At 39.8% G+C, this 22,076-nt stretch overlaps 1 protein-coding gene and 1 long non-coding RNA gene across 2 annotated transcripts in view; both read right to left on the reverse strand.

Annotated features, from left to right (window-relative positions):
* Positions 1-22,076, reverse strand: part of LOC145720900 (uncharacterized) — a 447,488-nt gene that overhangs the window by 289,838 nt on the left and 135,574 nt on the right. The gene's annotated exons all lie outside the window — the stretch shown is intronic.
* OPRK1 (opioid receptor kappa 1) overlaps positions 1-22,076 on the reverse strand; it is a 30,952-nt gene that overhangs the window by 7,468 nt on the left and 1,408 nt on the right. Inside the window, exon 3 of the mRNA XM_081815989.1 lies at positions 6,414-6,766. Within this exon, the coding sequence (XP_081672115.1) occupies positions 6,414-6,766 (353 nt within the window). The remainder of the gene's footprint in view (positions 1-6,413; positions 6,767-22,076) is intronic.

The following is a 22,076-nucleotide window of genomic DNA, read 5'->3' on the forward strand; positions in this document are numbered from 1 at the left end:
ATGGAGGACATTAGGAGAAGGAAGGGAAAAATGGTGGTGGGGGGGGATTGGAGGGAGAGATGAACCATGGGAGACTATGGACTCTGAGAAACAAACAGGGTTTTAGAGGGGAGGGGGGAGGGGGGATTGGTTAGCCCAGTGATGGGTCTTAAGGAGGGCATGTACTGCATGGAGCACTGGGTGTTATATGAAAACAATGGATCATGGATCACCACATCAAAAATTAATGATGTATTGTATGGTGACTAACATAACATAATAAAATTTAAAAAATTAAAAAAATTAAAAAAGAAAAAAAAGAAATATCATGATAGTACTCAGGTAATAAAATAATCATCCAAATAATCCAGAATGTGCTTATATTTTTAAAATAAAAGCAAAAATCACATAAGAAAAAAAAAACTAATGATGTACTCTATGGTGACTAACATAACTTAATAAAATAAAATTTTAAAAAAGAGAAATAAATGAAATAAGGACCAGAAAAATGGTAGAAAAAAACAGTTGCTTTTTGAAGTAAACAAAGTCAGACCCTTAGTTAGACAGGAAAAAAAGAGAAAAGACTAAATGGAAGAAAAGACATAATAACTGATAGCACAGGGCGCCTGGGTGGCTCAGATGGTTAAGCGTCTGCCTTCGGCTCAGGTCATGATCCCAGAGTCCTGGGATCGAGTCCCGCATCAGGCTTCCCGCTCTTGGGGGCCTGCTTCTCCCTCTGTTTCTCTCTGTCTCTCATGAATAAATAAATAAAATCTTTAAAAAAAAATAAAAATAAAAAAAATAACTGATAGCACAGAAATACAAAGGATCATAAGAGACTACTATAAACAATTACATGCCAACAAATTGGATAACCTAAAAGAAATGGATAAATTCCTAGAAACTTACAACCTACAAGACTGAATCATAAAGAAATAGAAAATCTGACAGACCAGTAACAAATAGATTGAGACTACATCAAAAACCTCCTAACAAAGGAAAACCAAGTGCCAGGTGGTTTCACTGGTGAGTTCTTTTTTTTTTTTTTTTTTAAGATTTTATTTATTTATTTGACAGAGAAAGACACAGCGAGAGAGGGAACACAAACAGGGAGTGGGAGAGGGAGAAGCAGACTCCCTGCCGAGCAGGGAGCCCGATGCGGGACTCGATCCAGGGACTCCAGGATCATGACCTGAGCCGAAGGCAGTCGCTTAACCAACTGAGCCACCCAGGCGCCCTCACTGGTGAGTTCTATCAAGCATTTAAAAAGGATATTTAAACATCCATTTCAAACTTTTGCAAAAGTTGAAGAAGAAAGTATACTTCCAAACTCATTTTACAAGGCTAGCATTACCCTGATACAAGGATACCACAATATCCCTGATGAACAGAGATGCAAAAGTCATATAAAACACTAGAAAACCAAATTCAACAGCATATCATATATTATAATCAAGTGGGATTTATCCCTGGGATGCAAGTATGGCTCAACATACACAAATCAAATAATGTGATAGAATGAAAGATTAAAAGTCAAAAGATCATCTCAATAGATGCAGAAAAATATTTAACAAAATTCAACATTTATTCATGATTAAAACTCTCAACTATTAAGTACAGAAGGAATGTACCTCAACATAATAAAGGCCATATATGACAAGTCCACAGCTAGCATTCTACTCAATGGTGAAAGATTGAAAGCTTTTCCTCTAAGATCAGGAACAAAGCAAAGATGCTCACTCTCACCACTTTTATTCAACATATTACTGGAAGTCCTAGCCAGAGCACTTAGGCAATAAAAGAAATAAAAGGCATCCAAATCAGAAAGAAAGATATAAAATTGTTTGGCGATGACACAATCTTATGTATAGAAAACCCTAAAGACTCCATTAAAACACTATTAAAAAAAACTAATTGCGCAAAGTTGCAGAATTTAAAATCAACATACAAAAATCAGTTGCATTTCTATACACTAACAATAAGCTATCTGAAAAAGAGATAAAACAATACCATTTGTTTTACCATCAAAAAGAATAAAACACTTAGAAATAAATCTGTAAATAAATATAAAATATCTGTATACTTATAACTAAAAATTGATGAAAGAAATTTAAGAAGATACAAATAAATAGAAACATATCTTATGTTCATGGATCAGAAGAATTAATATTGTTAAAATGTTTATACTACACAAAACAATCTACAAATTCAGTGCAACCTCTAACAAAACCCTATGGCACTTTTCAGTGTAATAGAAAAAAATCCTCAGAGGCACCTGGGTGACTCAGTCAGTTAAGTGTACAATTCTTGATTTTAGCTCAGGTCATGATCTCAGGGTTGTGAGATTGAGCCCCATGTCAGGCTCCACACTGAGCATGGAGCCTGCTTCAGATTCTCTCTCCCTCTCCCTCTGCCTCTCCCCACCCCACACTCACTCACTCTCTCTCTCAAAACAAAACAAAACAAAAAGAAAGAAAAAACAATCCTCAAATTCATATGAAACCACAAAAGACCCTGAAGAGTCAAAGCAATCTTGAGCAAGAACAAAACTAGAGGTATCACACTTCCCAATTTCAAATTATATTACAAAGCTATAATAATCAAAACAGTCTGGTGCTGGCAAAAAAAACAGACACATATTCCAATGGAATGGAATAGAAAGCCCAGAAATAAACCCACACATATACAGCCAAGTAATCTTCAATAAGGGTGCCACAAATAGAAAGTGGGGAAAGGACAGGCTCTTGAATAAATGGTGCTGGGAAAATGGGATATCCACATACAAAAGAATGAAATTGGACCCTTATCTTACACCATACACAAAAACCAACTCAAAATGGATTAAAGACTTATGTAAATAAAGCCATAAAACTTCTAGAAGATAACATAAGGGAAAAACTTCTTGACACTGGTCTTGGCAATGATTTTTTTTTTTTTGTCTATGACACCAAAAGCACAAACAACAGAACCAAAAATAAAAAAGTGAGATTACATCATATTAATTCAAACTAAAACAAAAACAAAAACAAAAAAAAATCCAAAACAAACTAAAAACCTCTTGCACAGCAAAGGAAACAACAACATGAAAAGGCAACCTACAGAATGGAAGAAAATATTTGCAAATCATGTATCTGATAAGGGGTAATATCTAAAATATATAAGGAAATCATACAACTCAATAGCAGGAAAGCAAATAACCTGATTTAAAATGGGCAAAGAACCTAAATAGACATTTCTCCAAAGAAGACATACAAACTACCAACAGGATTATAAAAAGGTGCTCAACACCACTAATCATTGGAGGAGTGCCAATCAAAACCACAATGAGCTATCACTTCATACTTGTTAGGGTGACTATTATCAAAAATAAACAAAAAGATAAGTGTTGGCAAAGATGTGGAGAAAAGGGAAGCTCTGTTGGTGGAAACAAATTGGTGCTGCCACTATGGAGAGCAATATGGAGGTTCCTCAAAAAGTTAAAAATAGAAATATATAATCCAGTAATTCCACTTCTTGGTATATATCCAAAGGAAATGAAATCAATATCTCAAAGATATCTGCACCCCCATGTTCACTGCAGCATTATTTACAATAGCCAAGATGTGGGAAAAAAAACTAAATGTCCACCAATGGATGAACGGATAAAGAAAATGTGGTATATGGTGTGTATATATACACACACAATGGAATATTATTCAGTTTTTAAAAAGAAAGAAATCATGCCATTTGTGGCAACATGGAGAGACCTGGTGAACATTATGCTTAATGAAATAAGCCAGACACAGAAAGACAAATACTATATGATCTCCCTTATATATGGAATCTCATAGAAGCAGAGAGTAGAACTGTAGTTTCCAGGAGCTTGGGGCAGGAGGGATGGGAGGCAAAGGTCAAAGGGTACCATTACGCAAGTAAAAAAGTTCTGTAGATCTACCATGCCGCATAGGTTCTATAGCTATCGATGCTGTACTGCATACTCTAATATTCCTCTTGGTCATCCAAGAGTATTGACTTGTCACCCAGCACTCAAAAATGAGCGTACTAAATGGTTCAGAGACAACCTTTCAACACATAAACAAAATCTGCTTTAGAAAATAAAAGAAACAAAGAAAGAAGGGAGCTCTCTACAAGACTACTTTTTATCCCATTTCCCCCCTATTTGCTGCACAAATTAATCTCCTGACACTAGTGAATCCTTTCTTCATGGTGTCTGCACACATTCATCTACAGCAACTCCTTCCTGGAAAACCTACATTTATCTTCATTTCATCTTTCAAAAACTGAATTGAAATCCATTGCTTCTAGGATGTCATTTTTCTGACACTGATTAGAGGAGTGTAGTAGCTAAGCCTGCAAGTATGTCATGAAATATCAAAATCAGTTCTTCAATTGCCCTGGGTAAAATCGCCATCTTCTTTTATTACATGGCCCATTCTTCTAGTCCTCATGGTGTATGTGCAGCCTTTCCTCTCGAATCCAGTTATTAAGTATCAATACCCTAAGCTCGGAAGAGTTTCTTGTAACTTTATTTCCATTTGTTGTATGCATGAAGAAACAAAATCCTGTGTGTAATTAATCATACTTTAAAATGCTTCTCTGATAAATTTTGGCATATCTTAAAATTTACCAAGTATTATAGCTTAACACCTTCCACAGCTAAGCTGGAAATTCATTTTATAGTTTCAGAGGGAAAAGGTTGTGTTTCATTACAAATGTGGACTATGCCAGATAAGCTATGATTTTAGCACCTGCCCTTTCTATGATCGGGCAGTCCCTACTACACATATTCAATTATCTGTATTTACAGGTATCATGAGACTCCCTAACAAACTAGACCTTTTGGAGAACTGCTACGGCAATAAATAGCATTTATGAAGTCCAGAGTTCTGCTCCCCTCTTTCCAATGAATTTCTACTAAGACCAAAGATATTTTCATAGTTTTACTTTTACTAGTAAAGCAAAACTGCTGCGACAGTAGCTCTCACCCTGGCTGCAGGTCAGAGTGACCTGGGGACATCTTAAAAATCTTGACACCCAGGGGTGCCTGGGTGGCACAGATGGTTAGGCATCTGGCTCTTGGTTTCAGCCAGGATCTTGGGGTTGAGCCCCACATTGGGTTCCATGCTCAACATGGAGTTCACTTGGGTTTCTCTCTCCCCCTCCCAATGCCCACCCTCCTTCAAAAATAAATAAAAATATCTTGAGGGGCACCTGGGTGGCTCAGTCGTTAAGCATCTGCCTTCGGCTCAGGTCATGATCCTGGGGTCCTGGGATCGAGCCCCGCATCGGGCTCCCTGCTCAGCGGCAAGCCTGCTTCTCCCTCTCCCTCTGCTCCTCCCCCCTGCTTGTGCTCTCTCTCTCTCTCTGATGAATAAATAAAAAATATTTAAAAAAAAAATCTTGATACACAGACTGCCTCAGTTCAATTAAACCAGAGCCTCCAGGGGGGAACCCAGGCAGCAATATAGGTGACCCTTGAACAGCATGGGTTTGAACTGCACAGGTGCACTTATACGCAGATTTGTTTTTCATTGCAGAGCAGTACTATAAATGTATTTTCTCTACCTTATGATTTTCTTCATAACATTTTCTTTTCTCCAGCTTACTTTGTTGTAAGAATACAGCATATAAACATAAAACATACAAAATATGTGTTAATCAATTGTTTATGTTATCAGTAAGGCTTCTGGGTCAACAGTAGACTATTAGTAGTTAAGTTTGGGGGAGTCAAAAGTCATACAAGGATGTTTGACTGCATGGGGCCGGTGCCCGCCACATTATTCAAGGATCATCTGTATTTTCTGAGGTGCCCAGGTGATTCCAACAGGCAGCCTGGAGTGAGAACCACTAGCGTAGCAATACTGGGAAAACATCTAGTATCCTGTTTGCATTGGGTAAGAACTAGTATGTCCAAAATCTAAGTTTTGCTCATGTGTACTATCATCCATCTGTGAACCCAATTCTGAATGTCCTACAGCCAAATGAAGTTGTTATGATAGTAACATGGAGATTAACCCCTAAAGAAAAAGAGTAAAGAGCCAGCAGAGGTCTCTAATGATTTAGGGCCCTTTTTCAGGGAGAAAGAAGAGGAGAGAGTAGGTGTATCTTACAATTGCCAGCATACAATGGATTGTATTCTAAAAATCTACATGCCTATGGTTCCCTGCTTCATCCTCACCCCTCCAGATTTTGATAAGCAGTTCCAGAATAGCAGATAGGTTGGGCATCTGTGTTTGGGTAATGTCTTTATCCCATCCTATGTTTAGATATGGAAAGCACAAAACTGTTGTGTTTTTCATCCATGGATTTAGGCATTATATTTCCACTAGCTTTTGGTTTTTCCCCTAGATATGTGTCCTACTCACTTGCAAATTAAAAGTTTGTATAATTAGAAGTAGGGTGGTTAAAAATGAGATGAACATGACTGCCCTTACCTTCCCTGACTTTGGTCCCTCCAAGGACTATCGCAGATATGCCAACAGATGACGATAAGAGCCAAATACAGATGTTGATGATCTTTGCCTTCATAGGTGTGCGAAAGTCTAAAGCCTTGACAGGGTGGCACACAGCAATGTATCGGTCCACACTCATCATGGTCAAGGTAAATATGCTGGTAAACATGTTATAGTAGTCAATAGAAATGACTATCTTGCACAGCACATCCCCAAATGGCCAGGAATTCATCAGATAGACCGTGCTCTGGAAGGGCATGGTTGTAGTAACTAAAGCATCCGCCAACGCCAGGTTAAATATATAAATGTTGGTTGCTGTCTTCATCTTTGTGTATCTAAAAGACAAGAAACAAGATCATTTCTCTTCAACTTTATGTCAAGTCCATGAGGTAAATGTATTTGTAACAACCTTTGAATTATTAAATTTGTTTTTCATTCACTTATTCTTTACATATTTATTGAGCATCTAATATATAAAAGACTCTTCTAGTTATTAAGGGTAGTAGGAAAAATGGACAAAAATCTCTGACTTGACTTAGCTTTTATTCTAGTGCTTTGTTCAAAATATATTTAAATTTAAAAAGGGGAAGAAAATAGCATAGATAAATAGATAAATATACATACGGATCTTTTTGACAGACTTACACATATAATACAGGTCTTTCTTTTGTGACTGACAATTCATTTTAATCCTATCAGAGTTGCTTGCCTTTAAGCATTTTTTTTTACATACTTTATTACTTCCCTTTCCCTGTGTAAAACAAAGATAAAGTTTACTCAACTTTTCCTCAGGGTCATTTTGAGAAATCCATCACTGTAATTACATTTTTTGAAAATTCGAAATGGTTTTCATTTTTTTTTTAAAGATTTTATTTATTTATTTGAGAGAGAGAGAATGAGAGAGAGCACATGAGAGGGGGGAGGGTCAGAGGGAGAAGCAGACTCCCTGCCGAGCAGGGAGCCCGATGCAGGACTCGATCCAGGGACTCCAGGATCATGACCTGAGCCGAAGGCAGTCGCTTAACCAACTGAGCCACCCAGGCGCCCTGGTTTTCATTTTTAAAATACATTCAATTTCAATGGCTAAAACACAGCTAAGTTTGATTTTTGTTTGCCAGTGTGCTATTAGTTTTTCATCTTAAATGCATTATGTGAATAAAGCAGGTCGAGTTCTTCCTTATACACATCACAGCACTAAATGTAATCTAGCGCAGTAGGTGAGAAATAACTCAGTTTTTCTTCACTCTCATTTTGAGAGATTTTTAAAGCACATAAGTTGTTTCCTCTTCCAACTGAGGGGACAGTAATTTTCAAAACAGGTCAAAAACATTGCCTTTGGGGCGCCTGGGTGGCTCAGTCGTTAAGCGTCTGCCTTCGGCTCAGGTCATGATCTCAGGGTCCTGGGATCGAGCCCCACATCGGGCTCTCTGCTCCGCAGGAAGCCTGCTTCTCCCTCTCCCACTCCCCCGCTTGTGTTCCCTCTCTCGCTGTGGGTCTCTCTCTATCAAATAAATAAAATCTTTAAAAAAAAATTGCCTTTAAGCCCAAATTATTCTTTCCATTATAACATGAAGTTGAGAACAATTCCATTTTCAACTAAAACTGAATTAAGAAGATTGTTTTACTTAGGGAATGCTCCCTGAGGGTTCTATAGGGCATGAAACATTCCAAACAGTATCAGCAGGTTTTCAGAGGCCAAATGCCTTTGAATATGTAGGGGAAATCCATGTTAATTACTTTCTACACGCCTCAGATTTGTAGACCTTATCGTAATTAACTCAGTCATGCCCCACGTACCTTCTTAATGTTATGGCTTTGACTGTTATTAAAGGTCACTTATAAGGAACTGTCTTATGGAAAATTACCGCTTTGGCTATAAAATCAATATCAATGTTTTTTTATTGATCCCTGCTAGCGTGTCTTTCAATACATAAATTTCTACATGAGAAATGTCTTTTAAAACATGTAGTGACAGAACAGCCTTGGCTCTCCTGGGAGGCAGGACTTCTATGAAGTCAGATCATCCAGAGTCTGGATTCAGTGTATGATTTTCTGAGTTTCAGGTCCTGTCACATAAAGATAATAAAACCAAATTGTTGTACCCGAGGTAAAGGCAGTAGTTGACCTGACTCAAAATGTGTGACACACAGGATCACACTTCACTCTCAGCATCCCACTCACCCTCCCCCCAAATCCTCCCCTCCTCTCTTTTTTTCTTGCTAGAAAATGGTTTGTCTGTGCTTGGATGAACGCATGGTAAAGAATGGCACAGTGTCAGTATCTGGGTTTCCATTTTTATGCTCTGCTATCTAAAGAGTGCTTTAATCTGGAGAATACGTTTATTTTAAAATAGGTTATGTTTTACCTTTACAATTTTCACTCAAATATTATTAAGTGGCCTATAAGTTTTAGAAAGTGATTAAATGTGGGGTGCCTGGGTGTCTCAGTCAGTTAAGCATCTGCCTTCGACTGAGGTCATGATCTCAGGGTCCTGGGATCGAGTCCCATGCTGAGCTCCCTGCTCAGTGGGGAGTCTGCTCCCTCTGCCTCTCCCCCCAATGCTTATGCTCTTTCTCTCTTAATAAATAAATAAATAAATAAATAAATAAATAAATAAATAAATAAATAAATAGTGATTAAATGTATATGGCCAATGCTCAGAGCATAGGCATTATAAAGGCACAGATAACTAGGGAAGTCCACTTCCCGAGACAGAGCAAATGTTTCCAGTGAGCAAGACTGAAATGCTATCTGTTCAAATGTTGTCTTCTTTAAGGTATGGTTTTGTGTTTGAAAAGTACATCTTATAAGCCAACCTCCTATTCTGTCAACTTCCTCTCCAAGAATCCCTGATATTAACAAAGATTGTAGCGGGCAGTACCTTTGACTTCTGCTCTCATATTTAGTGACCCTGATACTCTCCTCTTACTTTATGAAGTTAGACAGACATCCCCTGTCTCATACAGTTGGGTAGACCTAGGTTCTAGTCCTTATTTTTCCCTCCCACTGTAAGATTTTGGAGAGGTTACTAAAAATGGAGCTTCAGTTTCTCAACTATAAAATGGGAAATATAATGTTTATCTCATAGAATTCCTGAGATAGTTAATGGAATGCCCCTAATCCAGAGAATATGTCTAATTTTTTTCATGGTCTTCAACTCCACTCCCTCCCTTATGTATGTGGCCAACAGTCACCACAAGAAGAAAAAAAGGAACCTAGTTTTTAGTTAGAGCCATTGTTCAGCTTGAATATGAAAGATAATAGCAAAAATGACGCCTGTGACCTTACATGCTAGAAGAATGTGAATGGAATGAAATATGAGTTATGATAAAATATAATATGCACCTTTATCAACAATTATGGAAAGAGCCCAAGGGTCCACCGACTGATGAATGGATAAAGAAGATGTTGTCTATATATACAGTGGAATATTACTCAGCCATAAACAAGAATGAAATCTTGCCATTTGCAACAATGTGGATGGAGCTAGAGAGTATTATGCTAAGCGAAGTAAGTCAATCAGAGGAAGACAAATACCATATGATTTCCTCATATGTGGAATTTAAGAAACAAAACAGATGAACATAGAGGAAGAAAAAAAAGAGAGGGAAGCAAACCATGAGAGACTCTTAACTATAGAAAACAAACTGAGGGTTGATGGAGGGAGGTGGGTGGGGAGATGGGCTAGATGGGGGATGGGCATTAAGGAGGGCACTTGTGATGAGCACTGGGTGTTATATGTAAGTGATGAGTCACTAAATTCTATACCTAAAACAAATATTATGCTATATGCTAACTAACGAGAATGTAAATAAAAATTTGATGCAAAAATATGTGTATAATATCCATCTTTAATCATAAAATGATGAGTGATTTTCTCTTAGCTCTTCAAAAATACTTTAAAAAATAAATATGAAATTGCTTAAGACTTGAACTTATAAAGAATTTAAATTCTGTCGTCAGATCTCAGAATAAGAGAGATGAGCTCCTATAACAGAAATGTCTACAAATTACACTGATTTTAACTATACTAATTGTAGCAAAGGTTCTTGGTCCCAGAGAAACAAGCTCTGGCCAGACCATTCATGTAGGGACTACAACTGCCACCATCCCCCAAGGCCAGAGACACGTACCAGAGACCTAGAGACATACCTGCACCCTCCTTTCATGGAGACCTTTGGATCTGCCAGCATCCCGATGTCAGGGCATCCCTCTCGTTTTGAGATGGTTCATGTTAATGACGATGATCTTACTAACTATTTATTTCTAACACTCCCTGTGTCAGACTCTGTATACATCCCACATACTTATCCCATTCAGTCCTCACCACAACGTCACACGGTAGGGATACTGATACCTACAGGTGACACCACTGAGAATCACGGGAGTTATGTGCATTTCTCAAAGTCATATGGCTGTAAACAGCACTGCCGACTCAAACCTGGGTGCTGGATGCCAGTCTCTGCATTCTTGAATCCCTCCAGCACTGTATAATTTACAAAGACCAGTACTTTGACCTCCATGTATTTTTATCTGATTCTCGAGACAACGACTCCTTGAGTTTAGCCAGGAGATTTATGTCTTCTCCCTAATATTAGTGAAGCAAGTTAGACTCAGGTGAGTAAAGTGATGTTTCTTTTTCTTTTTTTAATTTATTTTTTAAAGATTTTATTTATTTATTTTTGAAAGAGAGAGAGAGCAGGAGCATGCACAAGCAGGGGCAGGGGGGTGGGGGTTAGGCAGAGGGAGAAGCAGACACCCCGCTGAACAGGGAGCCCAGTGCAGGACTCGATGCCAGTGTCCTGGGATCAAGACCCAAGCCAAAGGCAGACACTTAACCGACTGAGCCACCCAGGCACTCTAAAGTGATGTTTCTAATGTTGGCAAAGGCGGACCTCGGTGGCATGATCTGGAAGGGGCAGAAGGGCAAGGCCTTCTCCCAGGGTTCTGGAAGACACATACTTATAAACCTACCACACTGAAAGAGAGAACTAACTGACAGGTATAATTCAAACTAGTGAATAAACTATGAGTTCAACAAATATTTACTGACAGTCTTTTATGTACTACACTGGACCGGATCCTGTGAAAAAGTGTGATAGTAAGACCCTCACCCTCAAAGACAGTCTTGTTGAGCACTCTGGTATTGTTCATTTAATCAAAAGGAGATAGTAGCTAGTCCTTTCAGTCAAATGTCCCCTGAGGGGAGAAAAAAGTACAGTTTCTTACTATGATAAGATATGAAATGATTTTCCATTTCATCCACCCTGCTTTACAAAAATGTGCAAATATTTCAAGTAAAATGGCACCATGTGGGTGGGAAGCTTTGGCTCATGTGGAGAAGCTGGAAGTGGGCTGGCAGCGAGTGGTTGCACTTTTTAGCATACATACCACAGGGGCATATGGCACTAAAAGAGCAAAGTCTGTGGGGTTGTCCTCACTACACTTGTCAATGTTACAAACCTGAAAACGATGGTAACGTGTACCGGACGGGATGCCAGGAGCAGGCCAGGAAGAGAGGTCAACCAGAGAACCCAGGGTGCCGGCTGTAAGGAAGGTCATCGCCTGGCTACATGGCGGAGGGTGTCTCTGGGAGTAAGAAATGCTCCTCATCATACGTTAACTCAAGACCTTCCTACTGGAGTTCTCTTTACAGAGAACTGAGGGGTGTCTGCTGGATTGGCAGCCATATGCACACAAGGTTATCTGCTGAGTTATCAGGAACCAATGTCACCAGGCAGGGTTTCTGGGAGAGCCTGGCACTTGCCAGGAGAAAAATGAGGCACCAGCGGGAGGAACACTGACCTTGAGCCACAGCAGTCTCACATCTCCCCGTCCTTCCCATGTGCCTGCTGTGCTCAGACACTGTGCAGGTAGAAGAGCTCATTCTTGAATTATTAGCATCCCTTGCTGTTGAGGTTCATTGCCCGAGTGCTTTATTTTAAATTTAAATGATGCTTCTTTAATCAGGAGCTCCTTTTTAGCTTTATGACAGCATAATAAACCCATAATCTTGATGGGTAATCACCATATATCTTTAAATACATACATGTTTCCCATTTTACTGGAAAGTTATTTTTAGCTCTTACCTGCAATTGTCCCCCATGCTGACAATACACACACACCCTCTCTTCTCTCTGGTTATAGTCAAGCTTCCTCCCCTGTCTTTATCATTTCATTATTTCAACACATTTTTAAGTGTCTGCTCCATATACAGCGATATACTGGGCATTGAGGATGATTGAAAAACTCAATATACAGACCATGCCCCAGGGAATTTTTCAACTGACTGAGTCAAAATTACAACGTGAACTAGAGGAATAGACAGAAGAGCAGGATCAGTGTGTAGTGAAGAGATCAGGACACATCATAAAGAAGACAAAACCCGGACAGGATCTTGAGCTTTGAGAAGGATTTGGAGAGAGAAGCTTTCATGGCTACAGTAATGGGAACCTGGCTGAGCTGGAAAAAGGGGTGTCAGGGCACAGAGGACCTTGAATACCAAAGAGGCAAAACCATGTGGAGTGTTCATTGAGGGCTTACTATGGGACAGACTCTGTTTTGGGAACTCTATCTGGCAGAGTTATCTTGATGACTAAATGAGACAATCCCTCAAAGTACCCAGCACAGGACTTGGTATTTGATGATTGCTCACTGGATGCCAGCCCTCACAGTCATTAATGCTGCTGCTAGTATCATTACTGTGGTCACTGACGACCTGCACTGGTCCTAATAACCTGCCTGACAGTCCCATAAGATTCCACTGCCCCCAATTCTTCTGAAGAGTAAGCAGTCTTAGAGATGATTCTCAGGAGTTCTCAGAGTCCATAGCTAATCAGTAAAGGAATTCAGGGCTGTCATTCCAAAGTTTCTTAAGGAGGCAGAAATTTTATCAGAGAAATAATGTGATTCTGTGAGTTCTGCTCCTTCCAGCAGCTAAAGATTGAAAAGCATTCCGATAAGTGTGGTGAAATATGTATCATGAGGGTAAAAAAAACATTTGATATGAGGGAATGGGGCATGAGTCAGGGAATACTAATATTGAACACTAGCACGCTGCCCATCCATGGACAAAGGCTGTCATGTACATTATAGATAGTGTTGCAGTTTTTCCACAAACAATACCCATCCTTTGGGTGAGGAAACAGTAAAGAGGAAGTAAATGGCTTGCCTGAGACCACAAATTAGTGAGACTTTAGTGAGTAAAAATCTGTAGCCATCAAACCACAGCTGCAACAGAATGAAACAAACAAACATACACCCTAATGGTCATTTTTCTGAATAGACCCCTTTAGTATAGCAAATACCTACGGGCCAACAGAATACAACTGAAGAATCGCTGTTTGGTCCTGGTGAAAAAAAGGAGTGTGACCAAACGCTCCTGACCCACAGGAAGCTGGCCACTCACCCCCCAACACACCAAGCTCAGTAGAAGGAAATTTCTATGATACCTGGGAAAATGCAGTCCTTTTAAACCAACAGTGGAAGACTAGTATAATGACACTCTTTTCTCTGCGCTGCCAACAAGCATGATTTATTCATTTTCCTGGGCATGTTTTCCAGATACAGAGCATTCCAGATTTTACATTTTAAATGATCAGAAATGATGGCTTTACTGATGTGAATTTTCAGAAGAATTTATTCAAAAACATAATGAGTTTGCTTCATTAATTCTCCAGATAAGTTTCAGTTCCTCTCAAAATTAAGTTGCTATGTCTTTTTGGACTATTTACCATTGAAATTATGGTTCTTTACTAAGGGGCAATAGCTTACTAATTTTTTTTAAGATTTTATTTATTTATTTGACAGAGAGAGACACAGCGAGAGAGGGAACACAAGCAGGGGGAGTGGGAGAGGGAGAAGCAGGCTCCCTGCTGAGGAGGGAGCCCGATGCGGGGCTCCATCCCAGGACCCTGGGATCATGACCTGAACCGAAGGCAGACGCTTAACAACTGAGCCACCCAGGGCCCCAGCTTATTAATTTTTAAGGGAAGGAAAGGAAATTCATTTACTGTTTCTCCAATGATCTGACTCTGCAATTGACTACATTCACTATATTCACATTCACTATGTCAATCCACAGATTCATTCAGATGTCAGGCAGGCCCCTTCAGTTCCCCAGAATTACCCTCCCATATGCAAAGAGCAAAAGCTATAGAAAAAAACAGAGGAGCAGAATGTGTCCCCGAGTTCCACAACTGACACAGCCTCGGTGACCATGCTGGCAGTGATGGACGGCCAGAATGGTGGACAGGTATCGCATCGCATGGGGGGCAGGCTGTCCATGCAGAGTGGTGAGAGAATGTAGAATAGTGATCTCACTGCAAGAGCTGGTGCCCAGGATCTGCTCGTCCTCTGTAGGCATGGTCCTGACACCCAGAATGAATGTTCTAGTGTATTCAGCTGTGCACATAGGGTGAGCGTTTATCATGCCTGACAACACCCAGTAGAAAAATTACAAATCTCATGTGATTGACATGTTGTTTCTCGGCCTACAACTATCTGGATATTTAGAAGTACACAGATATCTTAAATGATTTTTCCAATTTTATACAGAAAACTGACGTAGCGAAGGGAGCCACAGGATGCTGGTAGAGAGGAGACAAGATTACCCTCCCTCTCTGCACTCTTATCAGAAGGAAATGGTCCCTTCACTGGGTGGAAAGCAACGTGGTAAGCAGAGAGAGTTTAGTTGTCTTGTGAGGTTAAGTAAGTTAATACTTAGTAGGAGCTCAGAAAAATGTTGCCATTGTCTCTAAATGCTTGAAATTCTAACCGTTGTTAATCTGAAGGCTCCCTTCCCCACCTTCAGACCAGTCCTTTGGGATATCTCAATTCATCACATATTCATCACGTGCTTTCTGTTCTTCTCATCTTTCATCTAAATTCTGACTTGCTAGGTCAGAGAAAGGGTAAGTGTTTAAACACACACACACACAGACACACAGAAGCCTTTTACAATATTATTCCCACTCCTAAAATCTCCTTTCTTACATCAGTCTTCCTTGTCTCAGACATAAGCCAGTATCCCCTCCAAAGAAAGAAACAAAAGTTGGCTGATTTTCTGTGGAGGAATAAATCTTTTGTTAATACAGTTTTGAGCCTGCATTACTTACACCACTGAAATCATGTAAGCCAAACCTTAGGAAAAAGACTGTCCTGCAGCCATACAGTTTTAGGTTTTTGCACTGAGGACAGAGCCCCCCATGGCAACGATAACTGAGTGCATCCAGAAGTTAATCTGGAGTGAAGAAAGTGCCAACTGCACAGTTCATATGAAGATACTGCTACTCAAGAGATACAGCTGAATGACTGATGGAGAGGGGCAACCATCTCCTAGCCAGAAATAAGTCCCTCCTAAAACTAATTCAAAGACAGGCACCAGGAAACATTGTAAAGTCTCATAAAATGAACAGAATCAAGAAGTGATTTTGAAGACTACAATTTTGCCTAGAGTCTGTTAGAGGTTAGGAGCTCTATGCCTGATGACCAAATTGGTTTTCTTTCTCTTTCTTTCTTTCTTTTCCTTTTTTGGGGGAGGGGGGGATGCAGCTGGTTAGTCTCTGATCTCTGAAACACAAGGATTTGGATTTCAGCTCCAATCATATGTTCCACAGGGAAGAAAATAATTCTATTTTGCTAATCCATATCACCAGTTGCAATGAAACCAATTCTCTCTTTTAAGAGCTTGTGAAATAATAAAATTACTTGGAGAAGTGCAAGACAGGCACTTTTGAAAATAATTTCTGGAGGGATCTTCACTATGCTTACTTTTAAGGAAATGTTCAACGATTCCAAGAGAGGACTCAGGATAAATGAGACCATATTTTTCAATCAAAGCCTGAGATAAGATGGATGTCAGAGAAGGAGCAGCACCAGGTTAATTATACCAATATGCCTCTGCCTTTTCTTCAATGCCTGGCTAGGTGTAGTCTGGTGATACTATTCAAGGTAGGCTACGGTGACATTTGAGAGAATATGGAATATATTTGTACATACAACTGCTGTGATTGCAACGAGAACTTCCAGAAGGAACAGATACTTTTCCCTGGATGGAAAAGAAGGCACTGCATCAGACACTCTGATTGGTCACCTCACTTCTTCCCATATCTCCCCAATTTGGTGATAGCCACACAGTTTCCTGGGACTGACACAAGTTCAGCCATGGGGCCCAGACTAACTCAGAGGTGACCTGAGTCCGTATACGCAATGCGACCTAAGATGGTCTCCGTAGAGTGGGACTTCTGTCAGTGACTTGGAGAAGAAACACTCTGTCCCCCAATTTATGAACAAGAAAACGGGTACCCTTGCAAAAAACAACCTCTGTACTCAGCAAGCTTGGGTGGGTTGGCTGCCTTTGGAGAAGAAATTTGAGTTCAGGAAATGGAAACATTTCCAGAGTATTTTTGTGGTTTTGTTTTTGTTTTGGTTTTGGTTTGGTTTGGTTTGGTTTGGTTGGTTGGTTGGTTGGTTGGTTTTTTCCTAAGCCCCTTATAAAGTTGTCCTTCTTAGGAAATTTCAACACTGCCCAGGCTGAACTACAGGGAAGCACAAGTCTTCTACTCTCAGGGCAACGGTAGCAGAAGACTGACCCCCTAGAGGTCTTTATTGTGGTAGCAGTGAATTAATGAAAACTAATGAAAAAAGCAAAAAGCAAAACTTAAGACCAAAAACCAACTAATTTTGATTCTTGTTATTTTTGTCCTAATAATTTTTTCCTTGTTTATCCTTACACTTAACTTAAAAAGAAGCATGCCTTTATAAGAATAAAGCTTTTCTTCAAATTAAACAAAAGAGAACATATATACATAATTATCATGAAAATTGAAGCTTGAGGAGAGCGTTTTCTTAAGGAGAACAGAAAGGGGATTGGCAGTGATTAGGGCTGAGTTATGTCCCCTCAGATACATACGTTCAAGTTCTAACACCCCAGTACCTCAGAATGTGACTGTATTTGAAGATAGAGCCTTCAAAGAGGCAAAGTGAGGCAAAATCAAGGTAAAATGGGGTCATGAGGTTGGGACCTAATCCAATTTGACTGGTGTCTGTATCAAAGGAGGAGATTAGGACACAGACACACACAGAAGGAAGACCCTGTGAGGACACAGGGAGAAAACAGCCATCTGCAAGCCAAGGAGAGAGGTCTCAGAAGAAACCAACCCTGACAATACCTTGATATTGGACTTCTAGCCTCCCTGTGAGAAAATAAGTTCTGTTGCTTCAATCACCCAGTTTGTGGCACTTTTTGATGGCAGCCCTAGCACACTAATAGAGAGCAGAGCAGCAGAAAGAATTTCCACCTGCGGTCAGCAGCCTACCTCTGCTGATGCCTGCCCTCCAGGTTTCAGACTAGCTCAGCCAGTCCCACTGTCACATAACCCAAGCCCTTGCAACAAATCTCTTCACATGTACATCTCCTATTGGTCCTGTTGTTCTGATTGAATCCTGACTAATACAGAGAGTGTGCAAAGTGAGGACAGAAAAGCTGAGAAGGCTCTGGAAAACATGACCATTTAAGAAACACGAGAGGAAGAGGAGTCTGTGCTGTAGACGAGAAACCCCAAGGATGTGGCAGGAAGTGAAGGACAGGGTGATATCAGAGAAAGTGAAGGGCGTAAGACTGGTCGAGCATGCCAATTCTCCACAGAAATCAAGGGACAGTCAGCCCGAAATGAGCAGCTGAAACGTGATGTTCTAGCTTTGGTAAAGGAGCTTCAGGGAGGGAACCCAAGTACATGGGGCTGAGGAACAGGTGGAAGACAAGAAAATGAAGAAGAAGGTTTATCCCTCCAAGAAACTTACCTACAACACACAGGAGGATGAAAAGACATTAGCTAAGGGAACTCAGAAAAATGGAAGGGTTGTGGATATTAATTACCTGTAAGATGACAGATGCTTGAGTATGTCCAGATGCATAAGGGACAAAAGCAGTGAAGAGATTACAAATAGCGTAGAAAGGGGATAGCTAACACAGCAGAGACCTCAGGAGAGCTGGAGGTGATGAGATTCAACTCTCAGGAGCAGGGATTTGCTCTGGATACAAAGAAGGAAACATCGCCACAGAGATGGAATGATACAAGGCAGGGCAGCTGCCAGTGCACATATGTAGGAAGAGCATTCCCAGCAGCTAGACTCTAGCGTCACAGTGAACCACTGAGTTAAGACCATCCCCTGACCATGACGAAATATGGCCAGGGAGAGGGTTTAGGAATTAGTGCCAATGAAATTAGTTTGAGGTTCTTTTTGTTGGGTTGTTGTTTTTTGGTTTTTTTGGTTTTTTTTTTAGTGACAATTGGGAAAAGAAATCGGCTCTTTCTGGAAATAGGAGAGAGACATAAAAGCACTAGGCAGACTTGGGGTCAGATACACTTGAAGGCGGTGACTTTGCCTTCAAGTGTATCTTTACAAAGATAAAATTGATTTTATTCAGCAGCATTTTTCGCTGGGAATAGGAATAGGAAGATAAGGTACAGGCTTGATCCAGGGTTGAGGTTCGGACAACAGCAGAAGGACAAGAAGGCAAGGTAGCCGAATGTATTGTCAAGAGAGACTGCAGTGATGGTTTATGGTGCCCAGGCGAGGTAAGAAAAAAAAAGAGCATCTGGGAGAAAATGAAGGGCTGCCTGGTAAGAAAGTATCCACAGGTCTGCAGAAGTGCTATAGAGGGCAATGAATTCAACAGTAAACCAAAGCACAGGCTCTGGGGTCAGGCTGGCTCCACAATCAGCAAGGTGTGACCTTGGTCAGTTTATTTAATCTTACTTTGCCTTCATTTTCACCATCTGTTAAATGGGGATGGTAAGACACCTATAGTTGTGATTCACGTGAAATAGGGAGCTTTACCGGCCTGGCATATATTTAGTGTCCCTTGGGTTCTGGTCATGTCCGCTGGGGGAGGAGACAGTCATATGCTTGGAAGTTGTGGGAGAATGGTTTAAGATGTCACAGGTGAGATTGCCTGGCAAGTTGCAGGATGTGGGTGTGGATGGGCATCACAGCATTCACTGCAGGGGACCTGCACAGGAAGAGGTGGAGAGAACACAGGCTTAGGATCCTAAGTGCTACACCCATGGGCACACCCGAGGTGTCATAAGAGCCAAAGACAGAGATCCAGGGCTGAGGTAAGAACCTCCCACCCCAGGACCACAAACCCCAAAGCCTGGTGAGAAGAGAGGCTGGTTTTCACAATGAAAAGTTACTATGCCCTAATATTAGGCAGTTATGGCAGTTGGTACCTATGAAATGATGGAAACACTTGAAATTATAAATATATTCAGAGGGTACTGGGCAGCATTTCAGGCACCCAAGATGGGAAAGCTATTTGTAAGACAGGTCTAAAAATAGTCAAAGCTTTTTCCACAACCCTAACTTCCTCCCCAGGTCTGAACTGGCCATCTCGGACCTGCACCTGCCCCAACATCCAAGCATCTTTAGAATGATGTCCTAGATGACTGAACCATGCCCCTTTTCAATGTGTAATATTTTAAAATAGTGTCCCTCTCAAAAGTGATCCTCCATCTTTTCAAGCAGTGTTGCTTAGCTCTCAACATCAATTATAAAAACTGCATATGAGTTCCTCACTCCGGTTCTGCTCTCAGTCCTGGTGTGTACACCATAGCCACATCTCTCAAGTCTTCAGTTCCTTCTTCTCCCGAGTGAAATAAACACACATCCACCAACTTTTCTTTTGAGGTTTTATTTTTCAACTCTTTGACCATCTCTCAGTCTTAACCAACTCCAAATACTCCTTAATCCTCTTAGCTATAGATGTAAGCAAACTAATGTTTCAGTACATTGGCATTCCAGGATGATAGTGAAACTCCTCACTTTTCATACTTCATCTCCAAGTAGTTGGGAGTGGAGTGGGAGGACGGATGATGTTACATGAACTAGCTAACTTCTTTCGTATTTTTAGCTAAATGTATCTCCTTTTAACAAATTTTATTTTTTTTTAAGATTTTTTTTTTATTTGAGAGAGAGAATGAGAGAGAGAGAGAGCATGAGAGGGGGGAGGGTCAGAGGGAGAAGCAGACTCCCCGCCGAGCAGGGAGCCCGATGCGGGACTCGATCCCGGGACTCCAGGATCATGACCTGAGCCGAAGGCAGTCGCCCAACCAACTGAGCCACCCAGGCGCCCTCCTTTTAACAAATTTTAGCCCTGGATATCGTTTGGATACACACACACACACATATATATAATTATATATTGCATATGTTATATAAATATATGAATAATTAGTAAGTGTACTATATTATTATTTATAATGGTGATTATTCATTATGTATAATTACATGTAATTATTATATATATTTATATTTCATTTCTACTTCGATTTCTTCATATTCATATTTGACATTAAAATCCTAGTTAATCTATAATTCTGTTTTCATTCTGACATGTCTACTGTTCCCCATAGATATGTCTTTGCACATATTTTAGGATTCTTCATTCCTTTTGATCCTACTCTGCAGGGCTATATAAATAAACAGTTGTTAAGCAACTAAGAAGCTCTTCTCAAACTCAAAACTTCAGGTCCTCATTCAAATAACAATAAGATGTATTTATTTTGCTCATGCACTTAAATATGATATAAGTAGGAACAGAGTTGTTTTTTTTCCTTAGCATCTTCTTCTTGTGTAATAATGTTTTATTACAAAACAACAGCCTGTGAACCAAAGATCTCCTAAAAATTTTAATTGTAATTGAGAACACAGCTGTCTTTTCTTTTGGTTGCTATAATCTTCTCTCTAATGGAGAGCAGCCCTGAAATTACTAAGGACTTGGAAAAACAATGTGCTTTTAAAATATTTTCTCCCTCTGTAGCCTTTACTCATCACAGATAGAATGCCTATAAAATGCAATACACAATTATGGAAACCAAGGCTACCAAGCTACAAACACTAATTGTAGGTGAAATGAGCTTTATAATATATATTTGGAGGCTTAAAAGATGCGTTTTAGTTCCAGAGCACAGATGATGATAAAAGACCTGACATTCTCAAACCTAGATAGACAGATAAATGGGCATTTTTTTATTATGATGATTTCCCAAGACTCATGCTACTATAGGTAATGTTCTTAAGGTTCATAATAAATAAAGAGCTAAACTAAAATTAGAATTAAAAAACAAAAACGTAGTTTTTCTTCATCCCTTCAATGTCCCTGAAAAGAGTGACTTATGTCCCTTATTTTACAGGGACGTCTCAAAGGAATGTAAGCTCCTTATTCACTCTTAAAGGTGTATTTCCAAAGCATTAACTCTCCCAGAAAGGGAAATACATATCTATCAAAGGGCACCCAGAGCAAAGTTGGGATTTTTTTTCTTTTCTTGTTTTCTTTGTTGAAAGAGGTCAAAATAAGAATCACTTCACTTACCAGAAAATTAGCAGATATAGGTGGATATTTGGGTACTTATAATTAGAAGTTGACTTCAATGTAATGCCACCAAAGAACAATAAAATAGAACCATTGGTTTCTCTCGGTGGAAAATAAAAAGTAAAGCAATTTTTGAAAACCTCCACAACCCACAGTTTAGAGGATAAATATTGGATGGCTTATTTACAAAAATCACTGATATTCTAAATAAATGAGATAACATTTCAGTACTAAAAGGGCTCATGCGTGAATACCAACAACCCTAAATA

This window comes from Leptonychotes weddellii, chromosome 4 (genome assembly GCF_054177405.1).
Source record: "Leptonychotes weddellii isolate Sample4059 chromosome 4, ASM5417740v2, whole genome shotgun sequence".
In the NCBI taxonomy this organism is placed as follows: Eukaryota; Metazoa; Chordata; class Mammalia; order Carnivora; family Phocidae; genus Leptonychotes; species Leptonychotes weddellii.